General features: G+C 39.4%; 1 protein-coding gene across 1 annotated transcript in view; it reads left to right on the top strand.

The window, feature by feature from the left end:
* The window catches only part of LOC138952630 (uncharacterized), a 120,313-nt gene that overhangs the window by 22,781 nt on the left and 85,906 nt on the right, over positions 1 to 11,626 (top strand). Inside the window, exons 9-12 of the mRNA XM_070324332.1 lie at positions 4,287 to 4,355; positions 5,116 to 5,182; positions 8,897 to 8,950; positions 9,561 to 9,766. Of these exons, the coding sequence (XP_070180433.1) occupies positions 4,287 to 4,355; positions 5,116 to 5,182; positions 8,897 to 8,950; positions 9,561 to 9,766 (396 nt within the window). The remainder of the gene's footprint in view (positions 1 to 4,286; positions 4,356 to 5,115; positions 5,183 to 8,896; positions 8,951 to 9,560; positions 9,767 to 11,626) is intronic.

Below are 11,626 nucleotides of genomic sequence, written 5' to 3'. Positions count from 1 at the left end.
TGTTTTGTGTGTGTGTGTGTGTGTCGTGCGTGCGAGCGTGCGTGCGTGCGTTTTTTGAGAAATGAAAAAGAAAATTTAGGGTCGGCGGGAAAAAAAATAGGGTCGGTCGGGTTACCCTAAACCAGCATATTTTTTGTTTGGCCTAAGGTTTCAGTTCTGTTTGGACGTTCCCTCTTCGTCATGTTGATGTCAAGCAACTTTGCCGTTTTCTGAATTGTTCCTGTTTTCAGAAGGAAGCGTCTAGACTCCGGCTTCCAAGGGGTAGGTCAGACATTATTCGGACATTAGATATAATTGGGGCCATTTCAGACGACCCCTCAAAGAGTACTTGAGTGTCTGGCCACAACAAAGCTACATCCTGACCATCGTCAAAGAAATGGGAAATGATCACTTTTTTACATTTAGTCAAGTTTTGACTAAATGTTTTAACATAGAGGGGGAATCGAGACGAGGGTCGTGGTGTATGTGTGTGTGTGTGTATGTGTGTGTGTGTGTGTGTGTGTGTGTGTCTGTGTCTGTGTCTGTGTCTGTGCGCGTGTGTGTGTAGAGCGATTCAGACCAAACTACTGGACCGATCTTTATGAAATTTTACATGAGAGTTCCTGGGAATGATATCCCCGGACGTTTTTTTCTTTTTTTCGATAAATACTTTTGATGACGTCATATCCGGCTTTTTGTAAAAGTTGAGGCGGCACTGTCACACCCTCATTTTTCAATCAAATTGATTGAAATTTTAGTAAAGCAATTTTTGACAAAGGCCGGACTTCGGTATTGAATTTCAGCTTGGTGGCTTAAAAATTAATTCATGACTTTGGTCATTAAAAATCTGAAAATTTTAATATTTTTTTTTATATAAAACGATCCAAATTTACGTTCATCTTATTCTACATCATTTCCTGATTCCAAAAACATATAAATTTTTATATGTTATATTTGGATTAAAAACAAGCTCTGAAAATTATAAATATAAAAATTATGATCAAAGTTAAATTTTCGAAATCAATTTCATCTTATTCCTTGTCGGTTCCTAATTCCAAAAACATATGGATATAATATGTTTGGATTAAAAACACGCTCAGAAAGTTAAAACGAAGAGAGGTACAGAAAAGCGTGCTATGCAGCACAGCGAAACCACTACCGCGCTGAACAGGCTCGTCAGTTTCACTCCGTTATGCACAAGCGGCGGACTACGGTCATTGTGAAAAACTGCAGTGCGTTCAGTTTCATTCTGTGAGTTCCACAGCTTGACTAAATGTAGTAATTTCGCCTCACGCGAACTGTTTTAATGTTTTTTCGCCCTCCTTGTTTACCTCGAACACGTCATCTATCACGTGCACAGGGAAGATTCAGGGTTTAGCCTGGGAGAAAAAGGCAATGGGATATTTGTCCCCCTCAACCAAATTCCGATTGGACATAGTCGAAGGCAAGAATTAGCGACAAAGAGGCATGTACCCGTTTTGACCAAAGATGTCAAATGGTGCAATATGGTGCCATCTGAGAATTGGCGTTATATCGTGTTATCTCTGTATGTGTGTGTGTGTGTGTGTGTGTGTGTGTGTGTGTGTGTGTGTGTGTGTGTGACTGTGTGTGTGTGTGTGTGTGTGTGTGTAATCCGATGTAAAGTGTACATTTGGTAGCGCAGTGGTACGTAATCTCAATGCGCCCTTTGACGCACTGAAGGGAATTGTGATGGGACTTTTTTTTTAGATTGTATGCGCCAATGGCGCAGGGCGCACTAGTAAATGAAACCCTGAAGATTAAAGAGAGATGGTTAGAAAGAGCATCTCCCTTTCTCTTTACCACGCTACACACACACACACACACACACACACACATACACACACACACACACACACACACACGCACGCACACACGCACGCACGTACGTACGCATAAACACACACACACACCCACAAATATACACACACTTACACACACATACGCGCGCGCACGCACAAACGAACGCACGCACGCAAGCACACAAACGTCGCATGCACGCACGCAAGGGCATGGTCACCTCCGGATTGTGCACGTCTAAGTGGCAAAGTGCCGTATTTTTTTGCATTTAATCAAGTTTTGTGTGTGTGTGTATGTGTGTACGTGTGTGTGTACGTATGTATGTGTGTACGTGTGTGTGTGTGTGTGTGTGTGTGTGTGGTGTGTGTGTGTGGGGGGGGGGGGGGTGGGGGTGTGGGGTGGGTGGGCGTGCGGGGGGGGGGGGGGGGGGGGTGATGAACTGTGTGAGAGCAAAAGTGCACGCTTTCACGCATACATTTTTTTGCTTCCTCTGCACTTTGTACTTCCAAAACTTTGATTACAAACTTTGCCTTTCACTCGAAATGTGCTTTAATGTTCCCGTAAAATGACACTCCAAATAACGCCAAAGATCTGACATTGATAGAACTCAGAAAAAAAGGAAAACAAGTTTTAATTCACATTGTTGTTCTAAAAATTCATTCTATGAAAGAAGAGAGATGAGGGTAGAGGGTGTGTCTAATATTTGTTTTATGAGGTTTTAAAATTGTTTCTGATTAATTGAACGTGTCACATATGTTCAAGTTATGCCTATTTCCGCTTTTGCAGTTAAATGCATATTGGTTATGTCTAAAAAAAAAAAAAAAAGATAATTTGAAAGAGAGCACTTTTACGGTTAGGGTTTTAACTTTTAGTTTCGTTATGTTATTGCCCATTGTATTTTCAGTAACTCATCAGTGTACAGCAAATCACTGAAACTATTGTTTTCATGCTTGGTCATAAAGAGTACCTTGAACAAGATTGCTGCAGCTAAATGCTTAACAGTTTGTGATATCAAAATAATGATTATTATTACCCGCTATTACGAGCTAGTCGTGTGACAGAGAGTTTTCTTGCACACGAGACTGTAGATGTTTCACGACGGCTTTAGCCGGAGTGAAACAGCAGCAGTCGAGTGTGCAAGAAAACTCTCTGTCACACGACTAGCTCGTAATGGCGATTATGTCTCACAGCTTCAACAGAGGAGAGAACAAACACATTTTGCGTACTCACGCTTGATAAACCTAAACACAGGAGCAGCCATTGTGGAGAGATCTACTTTTTGACGAAAGTTACCGAACAACTATAAATGACGTCTCGGTATATGTGAATGACGTCACAGTCATCGTCACAGTCTGTATCTTTTGAAGCATTGCAATCTTCATGACGTCTTTCTGTGTCTGCATCCGCGAAATGTTTGTTCTTTCCGGGATCTTTGTCATCTATGTTCATTACTCTGTCCTTCTAGATTCAGACTAACAGGCCTCCTGAGCGAGCCACTTTCCAAGGGCAGCTAAATTCGCGTATGGAAACAGTACTGTCGTCTGGGATGCCGTTTTCAGTATTCTCAGCGTTGAAGAATTTGTAAAGAGAAGAAACGATAACAGCAGGAGAAATAAAAGTCGTGTGTGCATTTTGGGGTTTTTGGAGGGACGATTTCGAGTTTGAATCCGTTCTTGCACATGCTCCAAAGCGTGTAACATACAATCTTGCACACGTTTGCTTTAGTAGTGGCAAAGAAGGAAAGCGTGTGACATACAATAATGTTAACTTTGTTTCTCTTATTTAGATTTCATATGTAATGAGTTTGAAAACGTTCTTTATTTCAATATTCAATTTTTTGAAACTATTTTGTTTGCTCTTAGTCGTATATGAGTTGACGAATGCCTGTCCGTAAAAGCATTGATCACACTCAAATGCGTTTAACATGAATGTAAGTATGTTTGCAGCGTTTCTGATGTCAAATATCTGTTCCTCTTAAAAATACCTTTAAAATGAGATGCTACTTGACCATGTTATGTGCCCGACTTGCGTTAGGGATAGCAGCCATTTTGAATTAGCCGCCATCTTGCATATCGAAAAGTCAGAAATGTGACATCCCATCTGGATGTCTTTTAATATGTTATCTAAAGACATACATAACATAAAATTGCTTCTAACAGGCAAGGTTGATCAAGTTCACTTTTTTATAAGCTACATTTTTGAGCTCTTAGACTAATATTTATGGTTTTTGTCTGTGGCCTGTGAGATTTATGGGATTAATTTTGGTATTAGCTTAGCTGCAAAGGGAAACTATTTTTGCTCAGAAGAATATCGACAAAAAGATCAAAGCAGATTTGTTTGATTTGTGTGTGTGTCCAAGTTGAGGGATCGCCTTGTCCCATATAAAAGCCTGGTCAGATCTGAAATGTTGAACCGAAATAGCTGTTTACACGGGAAGAAATGTGCCTTAAACTGCAAGTATACACACATATCGTTGTTTTGGTTTTCAGTCAAACAATGGGAACACGCTTACTTTCCATATTGGTGTGTTTGCCGTGGGTTGCAAGATAATTGTTGCAGTAAGTATACACTCAACGCAGTCCATAACCAAAATTAACAACAACAACAACAAAACCAACAACAAAACCAACAACAACAACACAACAACAACAACAACAACAACAACAACAACAAAAACGACGACGATGACGACGACGACAACAACGACAACAACGACAAGAAAAACGTTTTTGATTGTTGAAGACTATTGGATTATTTCCTGGTTTTGAGGCTTTTGGAGGCATTTACTATGTTTCTTTTACTTGTTGCTACCCCTATTGATATATATATATATATTTTTTTTTATCGTACTGCATTGCAATATCTCAAATTATGTAGCAACAATGTTACAGTATACGTGATAGCAAAAAATAAAACAAAACAAAAAACAGTCTGGCGTAATGGTTTTTATTGTATTCGACAATACATTTCAATCACGAATAGCAACTCCTGCTTTTTTTTATACTCCTCGTTTTGATCGGATACAGTGGTCAAGATAATTGGGAATAAGTTATTTTTGGCTTTTAAACAGCTCAAACGGCTTTGAAAAACGCGGCTGGCATGCACGACAAAGTGACCAACTAAGTGTAACCCAAGACCTGTTTTGAATTTGTTGACATTTCAAACAAATCTCAATTTCAAACAATCCGACCCAGTGGGGCACTTTTGCGTTTATACCACCCCAGGTACACGCATGTTCTAAATATGGGTTAAACTGCTTTGGAAAACACCTGGGTATCGTGTTGGGTATCGTGTTGGATGATTGTGTTTGGCTTCCAGGTAAATGCAACTTCGAAATGTGGGGACGATTTGAGTAGTGACCGGGCCTATCATACCATTGACCTTGGTAAGTACTTTGTGTGTGTGTATGTGTGTGTGTGTGTGTGTGTGTGTGTGTGTTAGTGTGTGTGTGTGTGTGTGCGTGTGTGTGTGTTAGTGTTTGTGTGTGTGTGTGTGTGTGCGTGCGTGTGTGTGTGTGTGTGTGTGTTAGTGTTTGTGTGTGTGTGTGTGTGTGTGTGTGTGTGTGTGTGTGTGCACAAAAAACCCCAAACAAAACAGTGCTGACCCAAAAGTGTTTCTGGACATTCCCGTCATTCATCTAAACTTGGCCAAAAAAGTATTGCAACAGATTTCAAACCCAAATTAAAGCATTAGTTCCCGTGTCATTTCATTAATACTTTATATGCCAGTTAAGGCCGTTTACGTAACCTTCAGGATCACCTTTTGGATTAAAAACGGGACGTTTTGCGTCCATATTTATGGGTGTCATGTCAAAGAGCTCTACATTTTAGCAATGACTTGGTGGATTGCTTTGAAACTTTCAGAATTTATTACCGACACAAAAGAGATATTTAATGCGAAAATTGGGATCGTTACGTTTGTTTATTGAGATGTGACGCAATGTTTCGGAAAATGTTGTTAAACTCTTCATAGGATTGTTATCTTGTGTCAAAACAATTCATGACTTTGCATGTTTACAGATAAATGATTGATACAGATTTTCTCTAAGTTTCAATTGCGTGTAGCTGCTGCCGTTAATTTACTAGTCATGCAAACACATGAGAAAACAAGTCGCGTTAGGCGAAATTACTACATTTAGTCAAGCTGTGGAACTCATAGAATGAAACTGAACGCACTGCATTTTTTTCACAATGACCGTAGTCCGCCGCTCGTGGAAAAGGCAGTGAAATTAACGAGCCTGTTTAGCGCGGTAGTGGTTGTGCTGTGCTGCATAGCACGCTTTTCTGTACCTCTCTTCGTTTTAACTTTCGGAGCGTGTTTTTAATCCAAACATATCATATCTATATGTTTTTGGAATCAGTATCCGACAAGGAATAAGATGAACTTGTTTTTAAATCGATTTCGGAATTTTTATTTTAATCATAATTTTTATATTTTTAACTTTCAGAGCTTGTTTTTAATCCGAATATAACATATACATATATATGTTTTTGGAATCAGAAAATGATGAAGAATAAGATGAACGTAATTTTGGATCATTTTATATAAAAAAATTTAATTACAATTTTCGGATTTTTAATGACCAAAGTCATTAATTAATTTTTAAGCCTCCAAGCTGAAATGCAATACCAAAGTCCGGCCTTCGTCGAAGATTGCTTGGCCAAAATTTCAATCAATTTGATTGAAAAATGAGGGTGTGACAGTGCCGCCTCAACTTTGACAAAAAGCCGGATATGACGTCATCAAAGACATTTATCCAAAAAAATTAAAACAAGTCCGGGGATATCATACCCAGGAACTCTCATGTAATATTTCATAAAGATCGGTCCAGTAGTTTAATCTGAATCGCTCTACACACACACGCGCACAGACAGACACACACACAGATACCCTCGTCTCGATTCCCCCTCTATGTTAAAACATTTAGTCAAAACTTGACTAAATGTAAAATTGGAACGTTCACGCTGTTTCGCGCTGACTGCTGTTGCTCGTATCGCTGCGTGCTTCTGAAAACATGCTACAGTCACGCTTGCCTGGGCATCGCTGTGGCATAAGAATCATCGCTTAAATATCAAGCGTGTTTTCAGGCCTAGCAAATTTGTGTCAGTGCTTATACGCACATAAAACTATCGTAGTGTGTGTATTAATCATGTTTCTAAAGACATGCAAAGTCATGAATTTGTGGGACCCAAGGGAACAATTCTATGACGAGTTTAAAAACTTCTTTGGAACAATTGCCTAACATTTGAACAAACAACTGTAACAATCCATAATTTCGCACGAAGTATCTCTAGTATGTTGGCAATATATTCTGAACGTATCAAAGCAATCCACCAAGTCATTGCTAAAGTGCAGCCTTTTTTGTCATGACATCTCTAAAAAATGACGCAAAAAGTCCCGTTTTAAAAAATAAGAATGCCGTTTGTGGTGACCGAAACGTGACCGAAACTAGGCCCTATGTTGTTCAAGGCACAGTAAGCCTCCTGTAAACCATCACTGAGCTCCCCGAGCCTCTACACACAGTGCAAGCTTACTTCCATTTGAACGCTCACCGAACGGGAACATCCTGGCTGCTTTCTGTCGAAAGTGAGGCATTTTCAAAGAATTTATTTTCGTGGACAATCCGAACGGACTGTCAGGCGCCTCGTTTTGATGCTAGACCTAACTTTTAAAATCTAAATAATAAATTGACAGCTTGTTACACAAACAATCTTAAATCATAAAATAATTCTTTTTTCATCAAAACAAGATCAGTACAATTCGAAGTTTTGAAAGTTTGAAAAAAGAAAAGCCCGAAAACGTGTCACGCAAACCGTCTTTCTCGTAGCAGACGACGGTTCTGCATAGCGCCAGTTCCTCTGAACGGTCAACCGCCACCGCTCTTGTTCGTGTGACTTGCAGCCGTTTGTTGTGTTTTAGATTCAGAGGTACACAATAACGTGCTATTGCAGATAAGCTTACAGCGAGTCGCATTGAACTCACAAACTGACGACTAAATTGTGAAAAAAAAGGAAACTGGATCACACGGGTTCACGATGGCTCAGGGGTAAGATAAACCACACAAAAATAAATTATTTGAAAATTGCTTGCTCTTTACGGAGGGCACCTAGGATGTTCTCAAGCGGTGAGTGTTTGAATGAAACGGTGTTTGTACTGTGTGTAAAAGCCTGACAGTGTCTGTGATGGTTTACGGGAGGCCGACTGTGCCTTTAAACAAAAAAGACAATGCCTTTGGGACAATCGACAACCAGCCAAGGCATTGCATACCCCCAGCAAAGGAAATATCGGCCATCTCTCTCTCACCCTCTCTAACTTTCTCCCTGCACACACACACACACACACACACACACACACACACACACACACACACACACACACACACACACACACACACACACACACACTCACACACACAAACACACACACACACATACAAACACACATAATAATCTAAACACTATTTTTTCTTCTTTCTCAACTTTCCTTGAATATGATGCTTATACACGGCGTGTTTTGCTGTCTGAGAATTGAATACGGGTTGGAGACACTTAGAAAACGTTCCTGCCAGACACGATCCGCGTTGAAGATATTGTTTGCCTGTAAGCACTATTTGAAATATACAGATCTTTTTGCAATGATCTTCTGTTACAAGTCCTACGGCTTTAAGAAATACTTCAAAGACGGAGTTGAATGCAGACATACATGTAATGACGCCGCTCATTTGCCACTAGGAAATAAGCACCAAGACCCGGACATGACTGAACAATTGCGCTGATAATCCACCATCCACAAATGAATAGCCTGCAGACAATTAAAATAATTGCTACCTTTTTTCGGGAGCATAATTATGTATTGTCCTAAATTCCAACCCCACCTCCCAGCTTCGTATCGTCTTTTTCTGCGTGTGCGTGTGTGCGTGTGTGTGTGTGTGTGTGTGTGTGTGTGTGTGTGTGTGTGTGTGCGTGCGTGCGCGCGTGTTTTTGTTTTGGTACGCACGAGCTTTCGCGCGAGCGTGTATGTGAGAGAGCGCACGCTGATGTGCTTGTATTTTGTAAATGCATTCTGTAGTTTGATATGTCCAATTTCTTCTTTATGACAGCGTGTCAGTCAGTGAAGGATATTTATCATGGGGAGTACTGCACACCCCCACCCTGTGAGTATCTTATAACTGTGGAAAGAGTTAAGGGTTTGTTCCCGTTCTTTTTCTAGTTAATCTCTCTAAGAAGGCTGGGGTGAAAAACAACAAAGTCAACATCAACAAAAACAAACTTTTTCAGCTTATTTCCACCACGCTTGTTCATACAATTCATCATTCTGTCAAACACCAATAAATCATCACCATCTTTACGGAAATTGATTTACTTTGATTCTCACTTTCATATCAATAAATCATCACCATCTTTACGGAAATTGATTTACTTTGATTCTCACTTTTATATCAATAAATCATCACCATCTTTACGGAAATTGATTTCCTTTGATTCTCACTTTTATATCAATAAATCATCACCATCTTTACGGATATTGATTTACTTTGATTCTCACTTTCATATCAATAAATCATCACCATCTTTACGGATATTGATTTACTTTGATTCTCACTTTTATATCAATAAATCATCACCATCTTTACGAACATTGATTTACTTTGATTCTCACTTTCATATCAATAGATCATCACAATCTTTACGGAAATTGATTCACTTTGATTCTCAAGTTTATAACCTCTATTTCATGACTAATTACAATAATTGTTTCTGCAGTTGACCCACCGGGAAACGTACAGGATGTTAAAATTTATATCGTTCCCGGCATGCACGGTGCGCGTGCTCACGTGACCTGGGCCCCGCCTACGAACCTAGGCTCCGCAGGCATTGTGGGATACTACACAGTCTTTTACGGCTTTGTTGACGAAGTCTGGGGCTTCGGTTTCAAGGACAACATTTATTTCAACGTCACGGTGCCTCAGGTAATTTTCTCGCTTTGTCAATTACTACGACTTTAGTCTATTCGTACAACAACAACAACAACAACAACAACAACAACCAGGGATCGGCTTGGGTTTTGTCCACTAGAGGTCCATTGACTGACTCAGCCATGAATCAATCAGTCATTTTGCAAACCAATCAGTCAAGAAAAAACCCTTTCATTCCGCCACGGGACTAAGAAAACAAACTGAATGTCCCCCATCCAATGATGTTGGTTGCATTGTTTTTCTTTTTCGCCAAAATGAGACGAGCTGACTGACTCTGCTGCATGTCTATCGGTCAATTGACGGATTGAGACCCATGTGTGTCGGTCTTTTCCGAATTTAACATGGCAAAAGACTGATGACCTACGCCCAAGCCAATCCATGAACAACAACAACAAAAACATCATCATCAACAACAACAACAACAACAACAACAATAACATCACCACCACCACAACAAAAACATCATCATCAACAACAACAACAACAACAACACCAACAACAACAACAACAACATTGTACATTGTACCACACTTTTGGTAAGGTCGTACTGTTTACTACCAAACGCATATATTTTTGCATTGTCTATACCTCACTTAATTGAAATGCAAAAAAAGTATTCTTTGGGATTGGATGTATACGATGGTGAGCCTTTTAACCAATTGAGCATAAACAAGTTGCACAAGAAACAGAAACCCAACAAGGCAAAAACAGCGTACTCAGGTTTTAAAAGCGCACATAAAAAGAAATTTTCTTAAAAAACCCCACCCCAAAACCAGTAAAATAATAGAATAAAAACAAATAAAAGTGAGAGACAATGACGAATTACTTGCCGTGCAAAGAAAACCCACAAATTCAAACAAATGATTAGAAAATCCACATAATACGGTACAAGGAAATTAAGCGCACTTGATCTTTTAATTAAAGATTTAAAAAGAATAAACCTAAAGCAGCATTGTGAAATTTCGAAATTTTCGTGTGTCTGAAAGAGGAAAAATACCCCCCAAAAGATCCGACTAATTTTCTCCCTTTCCTGTTGGTGTCGCATAAATCTGGCATATAGATTAAAGAAGAAGAACAAGAACAAGAACAAGAAGAACCGACTTTGGCTTCAGCAAATCTGCCTTCGTCTCGTGTAAGACAGCTTGTAAATCACATAAATCCGTTGTTGCGTGGTAAGGCTATACTTATGTCTTATCCATCCTTCGGCTCGGCAGACACCACACAACCTACGGCATGGCTGTTTTCTGTGCAGAGAATGCGTTCTTCTAATCCTAAAAAAATACAAAATGATTGTTGATGAGACAAAATATGTTGAAAAAAAATATGTACTCACCAAGACAAGGAGAGAACCAATTCTATGAAGGGTTATTTTGCTGAATTAATTTCGTACTCAGCATCAATATGCCAAGTTGATTCCGCAGAAAGATTCCCACTGTGAACAAGAAGTAGCCAAGCTGCTCAGTGTTGGTATAAATCCAAGGGGAAGTAATTTGCTATTGTCCTATGTAGTATGTGAAAGTGCAGACAGATGTGTGACGGTCGTCTGTACGAGAAGGAAGATTTCTATACGTTGAAAATAACACAAATCTGCAATCTTCCTGCTAGTTTTCAAATAAAGAAGAACAGCAGCTGAAAGCACAGTCCTTCCCACAAAATCAGGTCTTTACATCGGATAAATGTATCCCTCCGCTTGGACACATACTGCAAATCAATATCCTGACTACTTTCTGTGCAGAATTTGAATGTTTTAGGACTACATTTTCAAAAATAGCTGGGCATGGATTGTAAGAAATTGAATAAAAATAAAAAGAACATTAATTAGTTTTTAGCACAGCTGAACTCATAATGGAAACT

This window comes from Littorina saxatilis, linkage group LG17 (assembly GCF_037325665.1).
Source record: "Littorina saxatilis isolate snail1 linkage group LG17, US_GU_Lsax_2.0, whole genome shotgun sequence".
Lineage (NCBI taxonomy): Eukaryota > Metazoa > Mollusca > Gastropoda > Littorinimorpha > Littorinidae > Littorina > Littorina saxatilis.
Note: the sequence above shows the minus strand (reverse complement) of the source record. Positions and strands in the feature narration are given on the sequence as shown.